Here is a 26907-nt window from a genome sequence, read left to right as displayed (position 1 = left end):
CCAAATATCAACAAGTTCCAGCTACTGAAATCATCTCTAATGTAGCCCTGGCAGTGGGAGATGCACCAGTGTGGTAGTCTGAATAAGAAGCCCCCCCATAGGCTCCTATATTTGAATGTGTAGTCACCAGGGAGTAGCAGTACAAGGATTAGGAGGTGTAGCCTTACTGGAGAAAGAATGTCACTGGGGGTTGGGCTTTTAGGTTTCAAAAGCCTATGCCAGGTCAGGCTCTACCTCTCTGCTAGAAGATCAGGGTGTAGCTCTCAGCTACTTCTCCAGGATCGCACATGCCTGTTGCTATGTGCTCTGTCATGATGATAATGGACTAAGCCTCTGAAACTGTAAGCAAGTCTCCAATTAAATGCTTTCTGTTGTAAGAGTTGTCTTGGTTTGAACCCTAAGAAAAACATATATAGATCCACCTGGAAAGAGGAAACATATAAGATCGCCTGACAAAATTAGGAGCATGGGGGTGGGGGAGAAGGAAGAGTAGAAAGGGAAGAGGAGGGGAGAAGGGGAGGGGTGAGGAGAACTTGAGGAAACTGGATAGTCAAGATGGAGGAAGGACAGAGATGAGAACAAGAAAAGAGATATCTTGATTGAGGGTGAGCAAGAAACCTAGTTCTAGAGAAATTCCCAGGAATACACAAGGATGGCCCCAGCTAAGACCCAAAGCAATAGAGGAGAGAGGGCCCGATTTTGACTTGCCCTGTAGTCAAACTGATGAATGTCTTAAATATTACCATAGAACAACTAATGGAAACAGCCAGCAACTGATGGAAACAGAGGCAGAGACGCACATCGGAGCACTGGACTGTGTTCCCAAGGTCCAGTTGAAGAATGGGAAGAATGAGAATATGAGCAAAGAAGTCAAGATCATGATGGGTACCCACTGAAACAGTCTACCTAAGCTAATAGGAGCTCACCAACTCCAGGTGAACTGGGAATGAACAAGCATAGGACCAAACTAGTCCCTCTGAATGTGGTTGACATTTGCATGGCTGGGGCAGATTGAGGGGCCAATGGCAGTGGCACAAGGATTTATCCATACTGCATGTACTGGCTTTTTGAAAACCTATTCTCTTTGGATGGATACCTTGCTCAGCCTAGATATAGTAGGGAGGGCCTTGGACCTTCCCAAAGCAATGTGCCTTACCCTCTCTGAGGAGTGGATGGGGGTGGGGTAGGAGGGTGTGTGGAGGGAATGGGAGAAAGGGAAAGAGTGGAAACTTGGATTGGTATGTATAATGAAAAAAGATAGTTTGTTTTCTTTTTTAAAAAATAAATTAAAAAATTAAATCTTAACAAATACTAAAAAGAGAAAGAAAAAGAAAAGTTGTCTTGGTCATGGTGTCTCTTCACTGCAATAGATTATGGGCACTATGACAACCATAAAGAAGTTCCTCTGAGGAGTGGATGGGGGATGGTTAGGGGGGGAAGTAAGGGGCTGGGAGAAGGGGAGGGAGGAGGAACTGGGTTTGGTATGTAAAATGAAAAGTAAATTTTTTTAAATAAAAAATACAAAAAAAAGAAAGTGAAGTTCAATGGAATCAAGTGAGTTTGAAGAACTGCAAGATCAGTCTTCATCTGTGAAGACCAAGGAGTTAGCTAGAGTTCAGCAGCCATGGAGTGACAGTCTGAGAAGGCAGGAGACTCACAGGAGAGAGTTTATGGTAAAAGCAAAAGAGCAGACATTATCGTCAAAGCACTGAGTGAATAAAATCTGAAGCACAAACGCCAGCTGGAGAAGGAAACAACAAAATGTAAGGCAAAGGACACATCAGAGGTGAGGATGGTCCAAGGCTCACTCCCAGGCTCACCGGGAAGAAGACTGCAAGGGGGAAATCATGGCCTCCACTATTATAATATAAACAATTCTTTTGTTTAAGATTAGACTGAGGGTCTGACCCAATACCTAGAGTAGTCTCAGAATGTCAGAGAGACCTTTGCCATAGCAGGGACACAGATGTTGGGCATGTGCAATCCTCTTCACGTGCTCATTACCTTGTCATGAACCGTCATACAGCTTGCTGCATCCTTCTGCAGAATCTCCGTCACCCCATTGGAAAGCCTTTCATACTTCAGTTTGGGTTCCTCTTCACTCTCTTCCTGCATGAAAAGCAGAGGATCACTGTAGTCACCGTGGCTTTGTTCTGAATGACTCAAAATGTACTTACGGATAACAAGAGACAATTTCTTCATTCAGTGTTAGACTACAACTATAGATATAGGTTAAGATTCCTGTTTCTCTTTGCCAACTACATATATGGTTTCACTGAAGGAATAAATTCAACTACTATTGTATTGTAAATAACTGTATGTTCAACCTTACTATGTGGTATATTATCTAAGATATTCTCCATCCTCATGATGATAACTACAAATCAAAAACTCGGGGATAGCTGTAACACTATAGTGATTTGAAAGAGGTATAATTTTACATTTGTAAGTTTAGGACAAAGTTCACAAACCAAAAGCTGTGATGGCTCAGGAAGTCAGCCCTACACCCATGCACTGTGGACAACACTAAATGGACTCAATCGCTTCATATATGAAGAGGACATGAATTTGAGAGAGGGATGGGGAAAGGAGTTGGAATGGGGAACAAGGAGGGATATGATGTAAATTCATTATGCTCATGAATGAAACTCTAAAAAAGAAGGCATCTGCCCCACAGCAGCTCACACAGCGACTGGCAGGTTAGTGTTGACTTTGGTGGGAAGACTCGCTTCCTTACTCATAAGGCTTTCCCTGGGCTGCCTGAACACCTCAAAAGCACGCAGCTTCTCCCCATGGGAATACATCCAAGAGTGAACAAAATAAAGCCTTGTGCTTTGTTAGGCCGAGCCTCCAAGGTTGCACACTTCACAGCTACAAAATTCTACTGATCTTATGTGTCAGTCATGATTCAATGTGGTAGGAGAGGACACAAGAACATAAATAACAGGCTGTGAGGACTGTGGGGAGGGGCATCATGCAATTACAAGAATATTAATAAAATGTTTAAAAGAAACATTTCATGAACACTAATGAACATTCATAAGCTCAAGAGCATACAAACTACCAGCTTTTAAGTAACAAAGTATTCTACCAGGGTCTGTACACATACTGTTATGTTAACTTTCTATGACTGAGAACTAAGAGTGACAAAATACACAGTATAATGCACAGTATTCCATAGGAAGAGGAAAAGATACCACAAAATAATCAACCCACACTGAAGCTGTAATATCCCCAAACTGATCTGTTTTGATATATGACACAGCTAATTAACTGAGTCTTTTAAAAAAAATAAACCAGAAAGATTATAAAAACAATAAACCCTTTTGTATCTCCCAGGAAGAACGAGACACTCAAAAGTAAACATTAGATGTCATGCAGGTGAGCTGTGTTCCAAGGGAAATGTGTTAAATACAAATTGAATCCCCAACAGCAGCCCTTAGAATAAGATGCCACATGTTGCTCAAGTGGACATCAAATGTGCACTCAATGAGAAAGTTAATTCTAGCCTCCCAACTATTTTGCATAAAAGCACTCATCCACGGACCATTAGAGAAGCTTACTGTAAATAAGGCTTGCCTGCCTTATTTATAAGTGAAAACTAAGTAATCTCGCTCACATAAATATACCAAAATAAATACTTTTACAACACAGTTCAGTGAAGCATTCCCACAAGGTTTCAAAAACCATAAATAAAACGAAAACTCAGTATTAGGCACTTTATGTACCATTTCATGCTTTCCTGACAGGTATCCTTTATGTTTACTTAAGAGCAAGCTAAAGGTGAATTTTAAGCCTTTTTTTTCTTTGCCTCCTTGTCTAAAGAAAGAAAATAGGAAATGAGTGAAAACTACAATTCACAGAGGTTATTCTGCTATTGCAGACTCTATATTACATTTTAAATAAAAAAAATTTAATCACAAGGATTTAATATCTAGTTTCACTTTAATTTTGGAAAAAAAATTAAACAGAAAAAAACGTGCAGCTTGAACTTTCATGGTAAATAACTCTGTGTTAATAAAAAGCAAATCAATAATTTTGTTAAATTTTAATAATCCTACAAACCTACAAATAAAACCATCAACAGTCTGAGTTGAGATGACAGTTAACTGTGTTACTATGACAACCTGGTGGAACAGAACACATACTGACTTGCAGCTAAGTGAAGATATGAATAGAGTGACATTTACCCATACAAGGAAAGTTTGCAGCTTCCCTTCAAAAAGAATCAATTTCTCAACAAACATGGACTCGTACTAAGTGTATAGCACTTTTAATTAAAGACAAATCCTTGAACCATTCTATGAAATTCTAGAACACTATCTGAGAATAAATGTCATTTCAGGGTCACTTTTGCTGAGTTTTGAACTTAAGAGGAGAAAAATCACCTCAGGAAATAACAAATAAGTTCTGAAGGGTTTCTCTGTTAGAAGCTGTTTCGCGGCCCTTCCTTTTGTCAGTGTGTCCCGGGAGGCTGACCGCCCCAGCGAAGTCCAGGGCACTTCACCTGCTCTTGTGCACCGACATTAGCATCATTCTCAACATTGAAAATTCCAGTATACAAAAACTTTAGTTTAGCTAAAGTGTTCTACATCTTCATCCTACTTTAATTTTTATTAATACCTTTGTTTCACACATTAATACATTTTATACAATGCACCACTGTTATGGTCCAAATAAAGACTTGAATTTCACGTACAGAGGGAAAATGTTAACTGGGGTTGGTGGTACAGACCTATATCCCAACTGCTCGGGAACTGAGGCAGGGAAATTGCAAGTTTGAGGCTTACTGGACTACACTTGAGTTCAAAGCCAACAGTGATCACTTAGCAAGACCCTCTCAAAACAAAAACACAGAATAAGGACTGGGACATAGCTCAGCACATGATTAGAATATACAGGTTGCCATTTCAGTCCCCAGTTTCACATGCACCAAGGGTCAACCATGACATTTTCTAGTCCTCCTATTCATACAGAAATTAAATTTTTACTTCTGAGTACTATTCTTTATTAAATTCAACTTTAACTTTCTAAACCAAAACTGACATTAAGACTTCAGAAAAGAGGTGAGCTATCACACAAAGCCCAGATTCAGCTGTAAAAACGTCTCCGGGCAATCACTCCTCGGCAACCCGCGGCTCTGTGCAGATGCCAGTCCCCTTCCAGGACACCGCAGCTGAACCATTAGGAAATTTAATCAGATGAATGCTTTACCTAGTTTCCTGTCATCAGCTACATCTGACTAGGGGCAAATCCTTTTAATAAATATCCAATGTTTTAAAGCTGGATACAATAGGGAGACACTAACATCCTCAAAGAATTTCTCAGTGTTTAAAAAAAAAAAAACAAAAACAAAAAACTGCTCTCATACAGCTCAACTTTCCACAGTAAAAACCAAGTGTTAATAAAAAGCAAATCAATAATCAACCATAGGTATGAAAGTCTAAAATAAAGGTTTGCTTCCTCTAGGACATTCTGTCTAGAACTCTAATTACCTTGAGGAAAACTGAAATACTCAAAATTGTACTCATTCTTACAAGTTCAATATATAAAAAATTACTATCAAAATCCAATATCAGGACATTTGAATTTCAGAATATTTGTATTTTAAATTGTCTCTCATTACCAATAATATAATTCATAGAGGATTCATGATATATGCTAATATTTCTGATCAATTATAATTTGTTAAAGAAAACAAAGAACATACAAATTAGGAATTTCTTAAAGGCATTATTGAAATCAATGTCAAACAAAATACAATTTGAAACTCAAATACATAAAAATAATTTAAAGGAACAGATCTAACTACTTCCATAGATTATTATATCCAAAGCTTCAGAAACAAATTGAAATCACGTATTATGAATATACACATTTACTATGATATCTATAAATGTGCATGCACACAGGACTCCTTCAAATTTAGTACACAGAGTATGCCTTTAATCCCAATACTCAGGAAACAGAGGTGGCAGGCAAATCTAGAAGTTCAAGGCCAGTCTGGTGTACAAAGCAAGTTCCAGGATAGCAAGGGCTCTATATAGAGAAACCCTGTCTTGAAAACCCAAAAAACAAAACAAAACAAAACAAACAAACAAAAAGAATCACCTTCAGAAAGAGTAGCAGAGATCTAGGGTGAGGAAAGGGACTTATGAAAAGACAGGGCAGGTGAGGCACAGAGTTAGTCAAGGGCTAAGGCCTTAGGCTCACTCTCTAATGCCCCTCCCTCAAATGCACGAAATGAATGAGATCTCTTTAAAAAGGTAAGCTGTGCTGTTAATGACTGTGTGTTATACTTCTATTATAGAAGCAGCAGTTTATTTATATGAAAAGATGAACATCTGATAAGAAAGATGACTCCAAAGCTCCTTCTAAAGTATCAAAATATGTCAAGGAAACTACATAATGAAGCTGAAAGAGTAATTTCTGATTTTCATCAATAATATAAGGTATTAAAGCTGCCTCAGTGACCACACTTCTTAGGGAAGTGACATGAAGACAACGGCCTGTAACAAAACAACTGTGGTCACGGCTTCCAGATGCCTCTCATCAGGCTGCTGACAGACAAGCAGCTCACTGTTGTATGGATGCTAATAATGTCACATTTTCATCCTTTAAGCAATATTGCTAATGTGAAAAAAATCATAAAAAACACTAAAAGTTGGAACTGATAAATTACTACAGATGGCGCAGGCCTGCTCTTTCAAACACACAGAAAAGTCACCAGGATTCTTCATACCTACACGGGTCGTTTTATTTTACGTTTTGTCATATTTCTCCCTTCTTGCCTTTGCTTTTCACCCTATTTATCTATTTATTTATTTATTCATTCATTCATTCATTCATTGCATACTAATCTCAATTCCCCTCCTCTCCTCCTCCCCGCACCCCAACCCTTCTCTGCTCCACAGAGATGGTGGTGAGGCCTTCCCTGGGAAGTCAACTAAGTTTGACCCAGCACTTTGTTGATGCAGGACCAAGCCCACCCCCACACCCCCATCCCACTCCCTAGGTTGAGCAAGGTATCTCTCCATAAAGAATGTGCTCCAAGCCGGGCGACAGTGGCGCACGCCTTTAATCCCAGCACTCAGGAGGCAGAGGCAGGCGGATCTCTGTTAGTTCGAGACCAGCCTGGTCTATAGAGCTAGTTCCAGGACAGGCTCCAAAGCCACAGAGAAACCCTGTCTCGAAAAACAACAACAACAACATAAAAAGAATGTGCTCCACAAAGCCAGTTCATACATAAGGGTTAGATCCTGGTCCCACTGTCAATGGCCACACATAAATGCCCAAGCCACACCATTTATTTATTTACTTGTTTATTTATTTAGCCATTTATTCTTCTCTCATCTATTACATCCCAACCCGACTCTCCTCCCGCCTCTCTTCCCAGTCCCCCTCCCCTGCCTCTCCTATCCCCTAGATCCACTCCTCCTCTTTTTCCCTTCAGAAAAAAGCAGACCTCCCAGGGATGTCATCTGGACACGGCATAACAAGATACAATAAGGCACGGCGCATACCCTCAATATCAGGCTAAACGAGGCAACCTAGTAGGAGGGAAAAGGTTGCAAAAGAGTCAGAGACAGTCCCTGCTCTCACTGTTAGAGGGGTCCCGCAAGAACGCTAAGTTACACAATCATAACATATGCAGAGGAACTAGGTCAGACCCATACAGGCTTCCTGATTGTCGGTTCAGTCTCCGTGAGCCCCTCTGAGCCCTAGTTAATTGATTCTGTGGGCCTGTCCTTGTGGTGTTCTTAACCCCTGTCTCCTACAGTCCTTTCTCCCCTCTTCCATGGAAATCCCAGAGCTCGATCTAATGTTTGGCTATGGGTCAAGACCTGTTTCCATCAGCTGCTGAATGAAGCCTCTCTGATGACAATTGGGCTAGGCACCAGTCTATGAGTACAGCAGAATAGAGTTAGGCCTCACTACATTGACTTTTCTTTTTCTTTTTTGGTCAGGCATGCTTGGTTTTGTCCTGGGCCTCTGAGCTGTCCAGCCCCTGGTTCCTAGCCCTCCAGACAGTGTCAGGTGTGGGCTTCCTCTCATGGTGTGGGTCTCAAATTGGACCAGTCACTAGTGGGCCATTCCCACAAATTCTGTGCCACCTTTATTCCAGCACATCTTGCAGGCAGAACAAACCGCAGGTAGGTTTTGTGGCTGGGTTGGTGTCCCGGGCCCTCCAATGAGGGCCTTGTCTGGCTCCACATCTCCCATTCCTAACAGTCTTCACAAAGGTCAACCTCGTAGACCCCAGAGTTTCCACTGCACTAGATTTCTACTTCACCCCTAAAACGGCCCCCAATTCCAGTCTTCTCATCCAGTACTCACCCCTCCGTCACTCCCCTCCACACACACCTCATCCCTCCTGCCACACCATTACCCTTAAAGCATAAAACACACATTGGCAAGTTACTCACAATCAGGGGGCTTCTGTTCCCCAGTAAGGGCCTGACGCCACTTTAGCCATAACTTGGACATGTGGCAAGAAGTTACTACTGGCAGTTCCCAGCTTCCACAGAGGTCAGAGTGGGTTTGAGATAATGTACAATGTACAAGCCTCTCCAAGAAAACAAAATCACTCAAAAAGCCCATGGTGCCCAAGTCAAACACCACTTAGTTAAAGACATTAACATCACCCCCAGGAAGCATTTTCCGAATGCTTGTCAGGTGAAAGACATCATAAAACACCCTGCACAATGCAAATTTCTCTCCAGAAACTTAGTGTATTTGGTAGGAAAAAAAACAGAAGAATACACATCAAATAGTACCTTTCTCAAGCTTCCTACTCTTCATCTATGGACAGGGGTGATAACCTGACCTATGTCACATGAGGTCACTGCTCTGCTGTCTGGCCAATATATTCTAAAACAAATATGCACTACATTTCTTTTAGAAATAAATGCTATTTTCATAAAAATAAAAGTAATTCCACTGTTCAGTATCGTTCAAACTCCATCATCTAAACTGAAATCCCCATTTTAGAGCCTCACTCCTCACTCAAATACTCTAACTAGGTAAGGGAAGAGAAGTTGAGCCTGGAATAATTGAAGAGCACTGCTTAAGATGCACTAGGCAGGCAGGCTTCATAAACCTGCTCTCTCCTTTGCCCTGTAGTACCAGAATTTCATGTTCAATTCAAGGAGAAAAAAAAACAAGGTGAAGGTTCCCATGCCCTACGCCACATACCATAAACAGGATCAACTCTCATCATTTATTTTATATTGGGAAAGCGATAAGAATATATAGAAGAGGAGGAAAATGAGAAAAGCAAATAAGCTTTTCATTTCCTCCCAGCCATATGGAATAACCTCACCAATCTTCAAGCTATGCCATTCGGGTGGACAATTTCCGCCACTAAAGCCAACATAACCCTCTTTTCCTTTCTTCCCAATATCCTCTGGTGATCACAAGATCCTTAGAAGCAGAGTTTATGCCTTTTCATTGTTCTGAACTTCACCTAACAAAACTGTGGGTACCCAATAAAGACCAGTCAAAACAAACGTCTGTAGCAGCAGAAGACCCAAGTTTAGCAAGCAGCTTCCTTGAGGTTTCCCCAATTAAATCTCCACACTCCAAAACAGAGATTAGGAACCAAAGCAACTGCAGGCATCATAGAAACCCTGGTAGGTGTGTTACTCTTAGAGGGAAAGAGGAGGCTTGAAACAGAGGGAAGGCAGTGTAAACTGGACTTTTAGATAAATTTCTATAAATGTTGCTCCTCCTCTTCTAACAGAGATAGAAAACAAAGGCCATATAAATTCAATTTTCAAAAACATTATGTTAAAATGTGTACCCTGTTATATGAAAAAGGACAAATGTTAAATCCTTGTAAAGGCTGTTTTAGCAGAGCCTTAATGCTTCGCAGGCATGGCTAATTGCATACCGATGCCGCTGATGACCAGTCCCACCCAAACTTCTTTTTTTTTTTTTTTTTGAATTTTTTTTTCAAGACAGGGTTTCTCCGTAGCTTTTTGGTTCCTGTCCTGGAACTAGCTCTTCTAGATCAGGCTGGCCTCGAACTCACAGAGATTCGCCTGCCTCTGCCTCCCGAGTGCCCACCCAAACTTCTTACAACACAATCATTTCTATACCCATCTACAACTAACAGCAACATTAAAGTGAAAGCATTACCAAAATTAAGCTAATAATACCTTGATGTTTTTTAAGCCTACAGCCTATTTTTTTTTTTTATTTTAAGAAATCATAAGATGCCTGAAGGAAAGGTAAGCAATTGCTTTCCAGCCTCCTCCCAATGCTCTAGGCCCACAACTCAGCTCTGCCTATAATCACAGCGCCCTTTACTCCCATCCTTGACCTCTTTCTGCCCTGGCCACCATCTTTCTGCATCACTCTTCAGTAGGCTGCCATGCTAGACCCCTGGTATGAGAGTCGAAGCCTTGAGTGCTGAAGGACCAAGGGAACCCTGATGGCACAGAAACTTTACTAGAAAACAAAGACAAAGCTAAATAAATCAGCCTAAGCACTAGGGCCACTCCCCAGTGTGTGGAGACTCCGAGGTGAGAGACGTTTGGTAGACAGGCTAAGGGAAGGAACTTGGGTCTGCAGAGAGCTGTGCCTTGACCCTTACTGCTTCATTTTCATTGTCTCTCATATTCTCATATTCATTCTCTCTCGAGCTCCTTCTCCCGACCCTTCTCGTCCCACTTGTCATCAAGTGAGCAGGAGTCCCCTGCCGCATGCTCTCACCATTATATTCTGTGACAGATAGCACAGGCACAAAGCTATAGAGCCAACCAACCAATAGGATGGAAAACCTCTCAAACTACGATCTAAACAAATGCTCCCTTTTTCAAGTGGATTATCTCAGGTATTTTCTCAGAGTAATCGAATGCCAACAGTATTTTTGAAAGACAAATAAAATAAACTGAGTAAATCAAAGCCAAAAAGTACTGCCTCTCTCCTGCAGCAAGGTACCTGGTCCAGGCTGCATAAGCTATAAGTTTTACAAAAAACTTTGAAAGCATAGGAACCCTCAAGCTTCCCACTGTCCCCTAAAAGAGAAATGGAGTCAAATAGAAAAGCTTTCAGTAAATAATAACGGCTTCCTTCCCAGAGAGCCCAGTGACTACGGGAGACGGACTGCAGGAGTCCAGCAGCACCAGGAGCTTCACGGCTAGCAGGCCTCACCCCTGCACCCTGAAGAGCAATAAGATCTGTCTTTCTGTGCCAGTTTGAAAGAAATGACTGCTGAAGGAAGAGTCTGAACATATCCTTTAAGAAGCCAAAGTCACCTGCATATCACTGAGATACATCATTTGATATAAGTCCAAACATCCCATTTACAGAGAAAGAACCCTAGGAGAAATTGTTAGTCCAGTACCAAAGAAACACAAGGGTTCAGAACTTACTGGAGAGAAGGACCGAAAGGAAAGGACTCTGTATTCATTAAGTCACACTTTCTTTAAGTTTAGTGTCACTTTCTGAATCTGAAATCTCAGTTACCTATTGGAGAGTATTGTCTTTATGTTCTTTAAGTCACTCACTTCTATTATGTGTTTAAATATACAAAATGCGTAATATATACAGAGAGAGATTGTGTCTGTCTGTCTTTGGAAGGTAACACACTGGTACAAATTAAGAAAGGAAAACTCCTGTACCTCGGCCCATGCTAATGCAAATACGCTGGGGCACATAAAGCAAGATTACAGCCGCAAAACTTTACTTCACTTTTTCAATTTAATTAGTTGCTTGTAAAGCATACATATAAGTGAAATATTATAAATGATAAAAAGCCAAGATGATACTCAGTGGGGTAAGTTTTCAGCGACAGAACAGAAATCATAGTTTCTAACTAAGATTAAAGAAAAGAAAACAGAAAGGCTGATAAGAAATTTGTTCCTGGTGTGGTCCTATGGAAACGTGGAATGAGCGAGGAAGGAACAAGATACGTAAGGGTCTGTCAAGACAGACGGCTTGACCCACTCCCTCCCAGATCAGCCCTTCATAGGGATAATAATAAGAGGAAGGGAATCCAGCTATTAGCAACCTAGGTGAGACATTCTGGAGACAACTGAAGCTCCAGGAGGGAAAGTGGTGACCCTGCTTGCAATGCAGTTGTAGATATGGAGGCCAGGCTCAGGATGGCTCGCTGAATGTTACAGAGTGCCTCTTCCACAGATGCCTGGGAATATGTTATAGCCCAATAAGGTAAAGAAATGGGCAGTACAGTCCAGGTACCCAAGGGTGAGGGCTGACCAGAGATAAGACTCTTCCAACATCTCTTCTCCTCCAGTCAGGAGAAAGGGCTTCCTCCTAGGTATGCCCATCTTCCCCCACCAAAGAGCATTTCCCATGGATTCAGAAAAGTCATAGACCCAAATTCTATAGATGAAATGTATTTTTCAAGGAAGTATCAAATAATAGGGAAAATCCAGGAATTGCAGTTAATGATGAGAATTATATATTAAAGTAATGCCACAAGTTTAAATTGCAGAACTCACACCCTCTTTTGGGAGCTTACACCCTAGTACCCTGCCAGAACGTGCTGAGATCAAATTTCTTCTTGACTAATTCTAACAAGGACACACTGCCTTTGACTTCAGCTCAGGATGCAGTTCTGTGCAGAGCACTTCTCTAGTGTGCTCAGGTTCTGGGGTTTGACCCTGCACATCAATGAGGAGAAACAAGAGTTCTCAAACATAGTTAAGTGTGAGTCTGGCCAATGGGAAGAGGAGGTACTGCTGTCTCCCACGGATTATCCAAGAGCCTTTCCCAGATGCCTATCACAAAGCCGAAACTCCACAACTTCCCATTTCCTTGGTGCCGAGAATGATGGCAAGGGCCCAAAATCTCAAGCTCCCTCAGAGGCGGCCCCTCTCAAATCTCTCTGATACTGTACAAGGAAACCAATCAGTCCTCTGAGACTGCTGAAGGAACCAGTCACATTCAAAATTAAGAAACACGACAGAGCCAGACGGTGGTGGCACACGCCTTTAATCCCAGCACTCGGGAGGCAGAGGCAGGCGGATCTCTGTGAGTTCGAGACCAGCCTGGTCTACAAGAGCTAGTTCTAGGACAGGCTCCAAAACCACAGAGAAACCCTGTCTTGAAAAACCAAAAAAAAAAAAAAAAAAAAAAAAGAAAGAAAGAAAGAGAAAAAGAAAAAGAAATATGACAGAACAGGTACACGGAATCTCTATATCTGTAAACAAAATGTCACCCTGGGATAAAAAGAACCATAGAACTATACAGATTTTCATAGTGAGCTTGGTTTTCAGAGAGAAGATCTTTCAAGCCTCTATAAAGCAAATTTGGACCCCAACTGTCAAGTGAAATTATTAATAAGATACACATATCTTTACAAACAGCTCCCCATGACATCTAGTATGTCTAGTTTAAATGCAATGTGCCTCCAGTATGCTTCCCCTTGCCTGGACTTATCTCACTCCCTAAACTATAAAATAAGCCACGTGAAGAACCGTAGAGTCAGGGTCACCCGATCAAATAGTTCAATGCACTCGTTTCCTATCACTACTCTAAAACATGACCACAAATATTGTTCCTTTAAATGATGTACATCTGTCTTACAATTCTGTAGCAGAAAGTCCACAGCAAACAGCCCTGGGAAAAATTCTTCTAGAGGCAAGAGGGAAAAATCCTTTCCTCTGCCTTTCCCAGGTTCTGGAAGTTACTCAAGTTCCCTGACTTCAAAGGCAGGCAGACTCACTTCATATACATACTATACCATGCCATGCCACACCACACCACAACATACCACACACCACACCATATCCCATACCAGACCATGCCACATACCACATCACATCACAAACCACACCATGCCATATCACACAACACAGCACATACCACACACAACACATACCACACCACACCACGCCATGCTCTCTCCTGGCTTTCTGTTCACAGGCCACATCACACCACAGACCACACTACACCATACCCCATACCAGACCATGACACATACTACATCACACCACAGACCACACCACATCATGCCATATCACACAACACAGCACATACCACACACACTATATACCTCACCACACCATACCACACTATGGTCTCTCCTGGCTCTGTGTTCCATCTGTAAAGTCTGTTAGGATCTCACTGGTCCTGCCCTCGTGCTCCAAGGAATCTCCATATCTCAAAGAGAGCTGACTGGCAACCTTAACTCCTTGTTCTGCAATATGTCATCTTCACAGGTTCTGGGGATAAGGAAAGAAATATCTCTCGAGGAATATTCTTTCTGCTACTAGACTAACATTAAAAGCAGAAGGCTAAAAATAGTAGGCTATGGAGCTGTATGCGCAAAGCCAAAACTAAGCTAAACAGTTCTCATTTGCTTCTTAACCCTTTCTGCTTAGTGAATACCATCCAAGAATCAAACAATTCTTATTCTGAGTCAGTGGCTGGGGCAACCACTGTTTCTGCTTGATAAAGGTTACTCTTAAGGCCCCAGCTTTACACTGTCCACACAAAGTCATCCTATCAGAAAAACCATCTCTAACAACGAGAAGTAAACCATCAGCCCTTCAGGCTGTTCCACATTCTCCTCAGTTAATGTTGTTTCTTTTTTATTTTTTTTATTTTATTTATTTATTTATTTATTTTTGGTTTTTTGAGACAGGGTTTCTCTGTGGTTTTGGAGCCTGTCTTGGAACTAGCTCTTGTAGACCAGGCTGGTCTCGAACTCACAGAGATCCACCTGCCTCTGCCTCCCAAGTGCTGGGATTAAAGGCGTGCGCCACCACCGCCCGGCTGTTGTTTCTTTTTTAAATGAAAATCATTTCTACACAATACACTCTGATCACAGTACCCCCCCCCAACTCCGCCTTTATCTTTCCCACCCACAATGCTTCTGAATCTGACATATCCTAGTAAGTATTCTTGTTTATTGTCCACCTTCTTGATCAAACACTAGTACATTGTAGAATCCTAGTATTCAATAAATATTTGAGTGATCAATAAGTCAATCTTGAACTGTCTGAAATTTTTCTTCCAAGCAGTGAAATTATAAATTCCATTCAAAGGTCTATTATGCCATATTTATCTTTTTAATCTATAACAAATATCAGAAATAACAAAGTGAAAATTTTACATCCAGAAAATTATATAAGTCTCTAAAGGGATGTTTATAATATTTGCTTCAAAGGGAAGTTTATCCATACCTAAACGGTGTAATAATCAGCAGAGCCTGTTAATATTAATAGCCCCTTAAATAAAAGAACAGATTTTTAAACCACGGGTCACCTAGAAAAATGGAAAACTGTAAGTCCAAGCTCTGTTTTCCACAGCAATCAACCCAAAGCAGGGTAATTACAACCGTAGGTACTAGTTGCTAGAAACCTGTGTATTAAAATTAATGAGTTAAAAAAATCAATTTAATTTTCAATAAATGATTCAGAATCTCTGTCTACAACGTAAGATAAATGATTTTGTGGGGTGAATTTTCTGATTTAAAAATAACTTCTCCTAATTTCTTACAATGACTGGTTTTCACTTCAGAAAAACTAAAAGGGAGCTCTCCATATGGCTGAAATTCCTAGAAGCTGATTTAATTTTAAGATTAATTTCTCACTCTCCATATTATTTTGAATAGCTTCAGCTGTCAATTCATTTTAATGTTTAATACTAAAAATTTAATAAATTTAACTTATTAAACTGGTAATATGTTTACAGTTTACAGGCCTCAGAACTATGAAGAAACTAAACTGCATCAAAGTCACCATGTTTAGAAAATATGTTTTTTAATAATAGGAGCAAAAACTATAAAAATAAAGGTGACCATAATTAGCCATTCTGCTATTAGATACCTTGGCCAGGAACTGAGAGATGCAAAACATGTACTTGAATGCTTGCCTCAATGGAATGCACTACAGACAAAATCAGCCAAAACATAGCTATTCAGCTGCTTGTATAAACTTACAAGGCTAATGGACCCTTCACTCATACACAGCAGGACCCAGTGTTTCAGCCCACATATGATGCTCTTCTCTGTCCTTGGATCTCCTCTTAAAACTGATGTACTGGGGGCTGCAGAGATGCCTCAGTGATTAAGAGCAGTGGCTGCTCTTCCAGAGGTCCTGAGTTCAACTCCCAGCAACCACATGGAGGATCACAAGCATCTGTAATGAGATCCGGTGCCCTCTTCTGGCCTGCAAGTGTACATGCAGAGCACTCATACATAAAAAATATAAGTAAATTAAAAAATTAAAAAAAAAAACTGTTTGCGGGCTGGAGAGATGGCTCAGTGGTTAAGAGCATTGCCTGCTCTTCCAAAGGTCCTGAGTTCAATTCCCATGAGGTCTGGTGCCCTCTTCTGGCATTCAGGCATACATGCAGACAGAATATTGTACACATAATAAATAAACATTTTTTAAAAAAAAAAAAAACTGTTTGGATGCTCATCTTCCTAGACCTGGATGGAGGGGGGAGGACCTTGGACTTCCCACAGGGCAGGGAACCCTGACTGCTCTTAGGATTGGAGAGGGAGGGGGAGGAGAGCGGGGGGTGTGGAGTGGGGGGGAGGGAAAAGGGAGGCGGAGAGGAGGGGGAAATTTTTAATAAAAAAAGAAAGAAAGAAAAGAAAAGAAAAATAAATGAATGAGTGTGAAAAAAAACCCTAATATGTTAGAAGGTTTTTGTTTTGGTTTGGTTTTTGGTTTTTCAAGAAATGAGTTGGTTTTTAACAAATATTTTAATTCATAAAATTTCATTTCTGGTCCTTAGTCACCTAGTGTAACTCCCAATTATATCAACCCTGCCTTGTCAAACTCTTTTCATTTGGTTTCACTTTTCAAAATTAATAAAAATCACATACAATAGAAGACAATGTTCCTTTCTCAGATATTTATTAAAACAAGAGCTTGCTGAGGGCTGAGAACTACACTTATCTGTGTATAAGGATATAAGGACAGGCCTACACAGTGCAGTTAGTAATTATACTAGTTGAAAGTGGACATAGTATGTTCTCATCTAGAGTCTATGACTTACTTCACCAGACATGAGTAGTTGGCTTTGTTTACTGTACCAGGCATGAATTCCACCCTACTAAACAGGACTTAAGTAGAATTGGATGGTTGTTGGTTAGGACCAGAGTCATAAGTGCCACTATCACACGCTTGGGACTATCTTGCTCTCTGGTACACTGTCTAATTCTAAGTGATCAGCCTTAAACACATATACATAGAGCAGTGCTAAAAAGAATGGACTCAGTAGGATATATTTCTACATACACATAGCAATCATATATATAACAAAAGTAATTAAAGAAGAGGTCACGAATTTGAGGAGTTAAAGGGGACACAGAAAGAGTTGGAGGAGGAAGACCTTGGGGAAATGATATAGATATATAAATATATCTATATATAAATCAGAGTTCTGCTCTCTCAAGACAGTCAACAGGTGTGACTAGATGAAATTCTCAAAAAAGGTCAAGAAAATAAGACCTTGAGATAAACTTGCTAACAAGTCTTCTCCGTGTAACTTAAGAACCCATTTAATATGGAATTTCAGGAAATGATAGAAGTATCAGGCAACTTGTTACAACACATTTTTGAAAACGCTACTTAAAAATGAAAGTTTGAACCCTTGAACACAGAAATGAAAATATGTAAAGCAAATGCCTGACTTCCAAAGCTCAAGGGTTAAAAAAAATCTGATAGGAATAAGATTTAGAGGGAAAGGAGAACAGGATGAAGAAAGGTTCTTCAGCCTACTTGGTGATGTCTTAAAATACTATTCCTGGAATAGACAGCGATTCAAACTGAGTAAAGAAACCCATGATGGGTAAGAGTCCATGAGAACACATGTTCCAAAGACGGGTAAGACTGGGAAATGGAAAAGTGCTCATCCCAAGACAGATGCGATCATCTGTCCTGTTGCAGAAGCACAGGCATTATTAAAATTAATAAAAAGGGAGGAATTGTGGAGGCACAAAGAGGCCAAAGGTCAGAGTTTGAGACTGCTTTTAGTTCATTCAAGGTCATTGTGCTTTTAACTCAAACAAAGGTCCCACCTATATGTAAATCAAGAGTTCTGCTTGCTCTCTCAAGACTATCAACAGGTGTGACTAGTTGCCAGACCTTGCACTCCTGAAATAGGGAAGTAGTTGGTTCCTACCTAAAAGTCTAAGGATCCAACTAAGTTCCAGTTCCCTTTATGGAAATTACTTGGGATTCCACTCAGAGAGTGGTTTAACAAAACTCCCAGGTAGTTTACCTTTTAAAGAAATGAGCTACAATTTCATTGATTCAGGAAACAGAGAGAGGTACAATATGGTCATTCATGTTCATGGAAAAAGAAAATGAATAAATATCAGGAATGAGGGTGTAGCTCAGCAGTGCGGCACTTGTCTAGCAAACGTGAGGAGCTGGGCAGAATCTTCAAAACCAAAGGAGAAAAAATACACATTGTAAAGCCACAGCAAAAACTGTGAAGACCAGCAGGCTTTAGCAGATGAGCACCAGTTTCTAAGACTATGTCAGTCCTCCAGCACCAAGAGAGAGCCATGGTGGAGTGGTTTTCACCTTTGCCTCAGGAGACAAAGAGAAACACTGCTGTTTGGTCACCTATATATGTTTAAGCTAATTCATTTAATGTTTTAAAGACAACCAGCATGCTATTCCTTAAGTATCTGCTTTACAGCGCTCATCTTTCAGCCCCTGGGAACGCCAGACTTCGTTGCCCACAAGCTCAGGATAACGCCGAGGTAAGTGACAAACGTGCAGGCTCCATCTCACCTCTGATTCATCTGTAGACTCCTCAAGAGACCCAGTTTCCTGCAAGCAGAGAGGAGAGAGGGGTCAGAAGAATGACAACCATTTGCAGTGGACAAGAATCACCGCACCCGCCTGCTTTGCTGGAAAAGTCATTTGCAACGACATTTTAGAGGATGGATGCCACGTGCTCAGCTCTCACCCCTTTCATAACTTCACACCGTGGCTGGCCTGGGACAGGCAGAGGAGGGGGGTAGGATTATGGGGCTCCAAGCTTCTGTTTTCCTCCTTCAAACTCTGAACAAATTGCCCTAGGAACTTGATACGTGAAAGCTAAACACTCAGATACTAGAAATCCACCTGGCAAAACCTCGCTGATAACACAGGGGAACAAGAAACCACATCAAATGAGCCAGTTCTCTTTCATTGATGAGCCAAAATTACTGTCTTGCTAAAAGTTTTAGGGCGGAAATTCATGGGGGGGGGGGGGAGTGGGGTTGTTAACTGAGACTCATTTGTGCATTCTGGCTGACCTTGAAGCTGATGATGACCCTGAACTTCTCATTCTCCTTTCTCTATGTCCCACGCACTGGGATTACAGGCTGTGACACCGTGCTTGTTTTGCTGTCACGCTGGGGCCTGAACTCAAGGCTCTGGGTAGGCTAGGCAAGCACTCTACAGCTAAGCTACATCCTCAAGCCTAGAACAGTTCTCGTAAAAAGAGTCTTCCCACAGAGGTACGCATCACACATGGTATAAACCCTTTAATAAACCAGTACCTCTAAGACAAATTCCTCCACTTAGCACAGCTCCCTTCTTGCTGCACAATGAATCTTGCTGCTCGGGAGGAAACAAAGCAAAAAGGGAAAAAATGGACTTGATCCCGCTAATCTCTCACCTGTCCACTGAAAGAGAGAATCTGCTGATGCCATGCATCCTCAAAGAGGTCAGCAAAATGAAGATTTACTTAACGTACTTATAGATATCAATAGCAATAAAAAGTTGCAGCTAATATGCTGACACCAAATGTAAGCATTTTAGAATCCATGAGGCAAACAAACAAAGAGAACCAAAGAAGAAGTGTGATAAGAACATTCCAGATATAACGTATTTTTAAGGGAAAAAAAGAACATTTTAAAGAAAATCAGATGCACATTTTATTCAATTCAACACAGATAGCAAGATAAATATAAATCTAGTGCTGAAAAGCAGTTTTATTTTATATGTCAAAAAACAATAAAAGAGGAGACAGGTAACTTCTAGAGGAAGTTTCAGTCTTAACGTGCAGTTCGTTTGACTTAATGGGACCCAGAATCTCAGAACTCTCAATAGTTTAAGCTGCAAACCTCCAAAACAACTGGATGGTCTTATATCTGCGTGCCTTGCACACACACACACACACCAAAAAGAAAAGAAAAGAACAGAAAAGAAAAGAGAAAAGAGAAGAGAATCCAGCTTTCCTACCATTTGACAGTTGTCTACACAGTTAACGGGAAGTATCCCACCGACCCTTCTAAACCATTTCTCCTCTGCACTCGCCATCCAGTTCTTGGTTGTAGTCCTCTTTGCATCTTAATCTATCTCTTCTAAACATTCCACTTTTAAAATTAAGTCACTATTCCAACAGAACACAGAGGCCAGAAATAGTCCAAGTAAGCAGCACTAGCTAATTTCCCACAAGCGTCCTAAGAAAACACAATGGGAAAGGGCTCATCATTTATAATGATGCTGAAAGAACTAGATCTCTACATTTATAAGAATAAAAGCAACTCAAAATGGACAAAACGCCCAAAGTTAGGCTATAATATCCTGAAGCTCCATATAGAAGCCTTACCTGACATTAGCCTTGGCATTGGTTTCTTGGCTATCTCATAAAAATCTAAGGCTACAGATGCAGAAATAAATAAATGCCACTGCATCAAACTAAAAAACCTTCTGCATAGCAAAGCAAATAATATATAAAGGCAGCCTATGGGCTGCAGAAAAAAAAATTGTCAGCCACATATTTCACAAAGGGCTAACCTCTCACACCTGCAGAGAATCCACACAACTCAACAGCAAGAAAACATAGACCCTAATTAAAAACAGGTCCTAAATAAACACTTCTCCAAAGAAGACATTCAAAATGGTACATTCAAAGGTGCTCATACTCTTTAATTGCGGAAATGCTAATCAAAGCCACTCAATCACTTCAGATAACTGTAGAATAGCTTTTCCCAGAAGGACAGGGATGAGGAGAGCTCTGAAGGGGCTGTTGTTGCATTATCTCCTTATCTGTGCAATAGGAAGGGGGAAATGTCAAATGGGCAAACATAATAAAGTAGGAGCTATTAACCTCAGGGGTGTGTGGAAATGGCTTAATACAGGTCACGGCACACAAAGCAGCAGATATGCGGGAATAAGTATTCTAAAGAGCTCAGGTACAAAATAAGGGCCACAGCTGCTATGGATATATTCAATGAATTGTAAGGGTTTTTTTCCAAAGAACAGATTAGTTGTGAGAAAATGGACAATTCTTGGAAGGAATTAGGATCCTCATACACACACACACACATCTCATAACATCATACTGTTTACCTTAGACACACAGCAGAAACTGGTTTTTATACATTTTTATTCTTACTAGTCTGACTTTGTTACTGACCATCTATCAGTCCACTCATAATACTAAATGTTTTACCATCTGTATGTCTATAATACAGCATTTGAACATTTCTAACCCCTTAGGACAGAATAATGAAGTACAGAGTTTGAATTAATGGTTTCCAAAATATCTCTGATCTGAGTTCCCTGAATATTAAATAGCATTAGCAAAGCAATGTTGTCATTGCTGTGTCTAGATTCCGATTTCCCACATTCAGAGTGCTGAAAACATACATGGCTACTCTTCCAGAAAATTACATTAAACCTAGGAATATTTTTTTAATGTGGCATCCACTCAAGTATACATATTTGGTAAATGGGGGAAGCTCATGTGCCTCATGAAAACAACATAAATCATCAATAGAAGTAGTCCAGACCTCACAATCCAATGTCACACTTGTTCCACACCAGAAATAATGCAAGAGAGGTTCGCACCAGCTGAGAACGTGTTTCAGGCCCTGTAAGACCCACCATCAGCACTAGCACAGGCTACCTGGACAGAGGTCTGGCCTCGACACATCTACACTCCCATCCACATTATGACAGCAATGCATGACAGACTTCAGGTATGAGCCCAGTATGGGTGCTCAGCAGTTTCTTTGACCAATCCTACGACTTAATAGTTCTACAGACAAAGAAGTAAGCAGAAAGGCATAAGAACAAGAATGCAAACCCAAGAAACAAGACTAAATCATGAGCGAGGCTGCCATTGAAGACTGCATGGTTTTCAACATTTTTAGCCTCAAGAAATCTCATATTTTCATCAAGAAAACATAAGCTAAACGGTGTTGTTCCTATGTAATATAAGTCAAACTCACCAAACAATCCACAACTAATATATGATTTTATGTATATAATGAAGTAAAATAGAGACTATCAGAATAATGTGGGGACAGGGAGTTATTAGTAGGTAAGGTCTCAGGGTGTAAAAACTCCAGCACGAGGTATGGCCGTGATGGCCGCACAGCAACTTAAATACACTTAATCTAACTGAATCACATACTTAAAAATTACTGAATTGATGAACTTCATGTCCAACTAAAAACTCAATGCTGTTTTGGCTGGGGTAAAGGTGTTAGACTAGAAGATATGCACTGATATAAATAAATGTACAGTCACTCAAATTCTAGGCAGCGAGCTTAACAATTAATTCAGTAATTTACCTTTCTTTCCCAAAGCAATCATTCGAACACCAATCATCTATCTGAAGACCTTCCCCTAGGATGTGTGCTGGACCTGAGACACTCATCAGCTGCCCAAAGCACAGATCAGACTGATAACTGCCATCCTCAAAGAACCAGCACTGGTCTCCCAGGCCTACTAGACCAGACCCGACTCCCCAGCAAGGCAGATAAAGAGGGATTTCTGACACCAGGAGACTTCTATTCTCTAGCCCCTCCACAAATCTAAGCCCCTCTATCCACACTAAGTAAGCTACAATTGAGAACCACATGCTCGTGTCTCGATGCTAGAAGCGGCAAAATGACAGGCAGGATTTAGGTGTGACCTACAAATGTGTTGTTATACCTAGATGAGGTTTTTCAGAAAAATCTGAATTTCCAACTTCATAAAAATCACATTACACCTCCACAGTATCAGTATTTCTGCCTAACTTCAGTTGGAGCTGCACAGCAACGCCAGGATAGAGGATGTTGTACCCCTCAACATCACTTCCAGCCTCACTTAGGTCATGGACACCTGCCTTGAGGTAGTGATCCCCAATGAGATTTTCCTTAGGGTATTCCCTCCTCCTAGCCCTGGCTCAGCTCCACAAAGATCCTTATAGTTTTCCAGCTTCAAGTATTGTCTCTGGAACTCAGTGGGGAAGGTGTCCTACTGCTTCAACATGACCTTCACTATTGTGAACCCTAAGTTCCCGGTACCAACCTAAGATGTAAATGTGAAAAGCACTAGCTATTTCCAAATATACACTATTCTGAATAGCCCAAACTTGGTTGCCCTGGCCAAGTCTGATCTGGACGAGTAATCTTTGTGTTATTTATAAGTTAACTATTTCACCCTCACCATTTTAATAAATTTATTTCCTAACAAGTCTTAGAGAATAAATTAACAGGCAAGGAAATGGAGGCACTGAAGTATATACAAACCTGACTTTTATTTTTTTATGCACAGAGATATTCATAAGCAGAGACTGCACCATCTAATAACCTGAAATGAGGATGGAACTCCCCGAATTTCTAAGACAAAGTAGTAAAAATCAAAATCAAAACTCTCTCCAACAGCCAAAAAACAGATGGCTAATTTTGTGGCTGAGTGGGGAGGATGAAAATGAGGGAAGGTTAGAAGGAAGAAATGTGGAGAATGTGGTCCATATTACACCTGAATTAGTAACCTCCCGACAAGTTAAATATGACACAACGGTTTCCCACACACTCTACTGAACAGAATTCACAACGTGACAATTATAAGTGTTCTCCCCCTACTAGATTCATTTCCTCACTTAGGGTTTGGAAACCACTAGCTCTTGGGGAGATACAGACATGAGGAAGCTATAGCCCTTGTTCTGAGGACTCAGCAATCTGCAGGAGACAAATACACCCACCAGACTTCAAGCAGAGTGTTATTCATGAGAGGTCGAGACAAACACTGTTGGGCATCTGTGACTATGAAAGCCACCTATAAATCGTTCCAGAACTAAGCAAAACTGCTGGTTACAAGAATTCCAGGCAGAAGTGTGGCTATTAGCTTCTATGAACTATAAAACACAAATGTTACTTTTTACAAAGTACTTTTTTCTATATTCAGCAAAATCAAGGCTTCCATCATGACTTAAAGACATCTGTTTACCCATACTTAAGCAGTGAACTGTGGCTTTTCTTATAGTATGTAAACTCAGTACAGACGTCACCCTTTTGGCTCGTCATAAAATTAAAGGGGACACAATCATCAAATAACACCGCACGCAGGTAAGATAAGTCAGTGGATTTACTCTTGCGCTATTCGTCCTGGAAGGATGCTTGCATTTACAGGACAGGGAACCAAGAATATGCTTTGCCTCTCTCTGTGATTTGCATTGTAGTTCGCTTAACACACATGTCAACTCCTAAAGTACTCAGGAGGAAGAAAAAAGGATGCCATCATTTCCAAAATTATTCAAGGTGGCAAAATATAAGCACATTTACTTACTTGATGTTTGTGTGCTTTGTCACCAAAAACCTGTTTACGAAGGCCTACTATCAGATTATAGTGGCTTCTTACTGTAAGTGCAAAATGTACCAATCCAGAAAATAAGAAAAATCTGCTCTTGTTTAATCTTCAAAGAACTAATAATATGAGTACAATTATTTATTTATTTTCTTTTAAGGAATCATAATTTTTTATGAAATCATTAAAAGACAATAGACTACCAGTCTTTCTTAAGGCTACATTGATATAGTTGGGAAGAAATGCTCTTTCCAATAGTACATTGGCTGCTTAACACCACAGGAGGAATAAGGGCTACAAGGAAAACCACCAAGCATCAAGATGATAAGGGCTAATTTTACTTCACAAAGATCATGTGTGTTTGTGTGTGTGAATATATTATATTTAGATTTAAGTTCTTTGGTATACTTTAAAAAGCAGAGTGATCTAGTGAAAAAATGTGACCTTTGGAGACATGAAACTAAGATATTATAGATGTAAGCATAAGAAAATTCAAAATAAATTTCAATCCATTTATCTATAAAATCCAATAATTTAATATACTAAGTATCAAAGCAATATCCCAATATTGGTCATCAGTAGTGAATATATTCTTACCATGTGGCATGCAAAAGTGAAAATACACAAGAAAAATAAAAACTTTAAGACATGAGTATTCCACAGAATTAGTATCAGAAGGTGGTCTCCAAGAATGAGCAGGAACTTTCGGTCGGAAAGCAAACTTCCACAGAGGCATGAGGAAAGTAAAGGGGAAAGTGCTGTGGACAGCAGAAGTCCTGCAAAGGACCAGTGAGACAAGGCTCTGGGTGGCAGCACTCCTGGCTTGTGTGCAGAACTACAAGACAGGCACTGTGAGACCAGGGCAGAAGGGAGGATCGTGGTGAGAAATGAAGTCAGAGAGCAGTGGGAAGGGGGTGGCTCACATAGCCCTGTTGAGTAATCCCACACTGTTTTACCGCAGTTTGGGATGAGAAAGTTTGAGACATGGAAGCCTTATATGACTTCAACACCAGATAAACATTTACCTCACAGAATTCTTTTGGAAGGACCAACTGTCCTGTGAAAGGGGCTTTTAAAGCTTGGAAGCACTGCAGAAATGGGAAACATCTTATTATCTAGCTGATTTTCTAATTTCTAACATCAGACAGCTTTGTCAAACTCCTCCTCTGCATGAGTGGGGAAAGGAGTACTCCGTTCAGTCGCACTGGATATAATCGAAGAACTTAACGAACTTGGACTTTTGCTTTTCTACAAAACCACAACTATGTTTCAACAGAAACAGAAATGTCCTATGTGAAAAGCCCTCTCGCAGTACTCAAACTGAGTAAGGCCAGCAAGTTCTGTTTCCCTTTGACCTGCAGTGCAAGAGACAGTTTCCACAAATGATGGGTAAGAGGCTCTTGCTAACACAATCCCAAACGCAGATTCTTCCTACTCAAAGTCCTTGACTTTTGGCATACGTAAAATAAGTACGATGTGAATGGTAAAAAGTCTACTACAGTCAGTGTCTCTTACGAAAGTAAGCAGTTCATCGCCATCGCTTCTTAAGGAGCATCACAGAAAATGGTAGACGGGCTATTTAATTTAAATGGGGAAAATATTATTTATGTCAAACTGAAGTGACACTAGAAATGGAAACTTAAAGGGTCTCTTCCAAGGTCTGGCCTTAAAGTCTTCTATTTTGTCAGTTTCATTCAGTTTTTTTTTCTTTGCCCTAATGTACGGCTATTAGAGCGGCTGTATGAAAATAGGGCAGTAATTTCTACTCAACACCTCGGTGCTATCTTCCGAGCTGCAGGACGTACGTTGCCATCTAAGTATCGCCAGCAACTGAGATAATCCCTTAAGCATTGTATAGCCCACACGACTTGCCTTCTTCAAAAGAATTCCACGCAATTTAAAGCAGGAGGGCTGAACCGAGGCTAGGCCGGCTCGGATGGCGGGGGTGTGCATGGCTCTACAACCGAGAGGAGGGGCCGCCCCAACTAACTCGGCCACGACCGCCTCGTCTCCGGCCCTCTGCGCCCCAGAACCCCTCACTCGTGTCTCCAAGTCCCTGCTGCCCCGAACTAGCTCGGCCAGCGTTTACCTGCTCCTCTGCTTCCGCCATAGCGCAGTCTGAAAGTCACATGACATACCCGGAAATAAGAGAAAACAGCCCCTGTCCACAGCCTACTGGGAAATGTAGTTTTCCCCCATATCAATCCGGTTCCTTGTTCAACTCTCATTATTTCTCAACAGAGTTCTGTTTAAGAGAATCTATGTATATATAGTTAATGTTAGATTTTATTTTGTTCTTAGTATACGTTCTATTTTTATTGCATTATCTATTAAGCGTTTTCTATTCCGGGCCCGACTTCCTGTAAAATTATGAATTATCTCATTTAGTCCT

At 40.7% G+C, this 26907-nt stretch overlaps 1 protein-coding gene across 1 annotated transcript in view; it reads right to left on the bottom strand.

The window, feature by feature from the left end:
* The window catches only part of Vps41 (VPS41 subunit of HOPS complex), a 147729-nt gene extending 121089 nt beyond the window's left edge, over positions 1-26640 (bottom strand). Inside the window, exons 1-3 of the mRNA XM_057787300.1 lie at positions 26605-26640; positions 18732-18770; positions 2005-2109 (exon numbers count right to left, since the gene is read on the bottom strand). Of these exons, the coding sequence (XP_057643283.1) occupies positions 2005-2109; positions 18732-18770; positions 26605-26625 (165 nt within the window). The 5' untranslated portion in view covers positions 26626-26640. The remainder of the gene's footprint in view (positions 1-2004; positions 2110-18731; positions 18771-26604) is intronic.
* Between the last annotated feature and the right edge of the window lie 267 nt (positions 26641-26907).

Source organism: Chionomys nivalis, chromosome 13, assembly GCF_950005125.1.
Source record: "Chionomys nivalis chromosome 13, mChiNiv1.1, whole genome shotgun sequence".
NCBI lineage: Eukaryota > Metazoa > Chordata > Mammalia > Rodentia > Cricetidae > Chionomys > Chionomys nivalis.
Note: the sequence above shows the minus strand (reverse complement) of the source record. Positions and strands in the feature narration are given on the sequence as shown.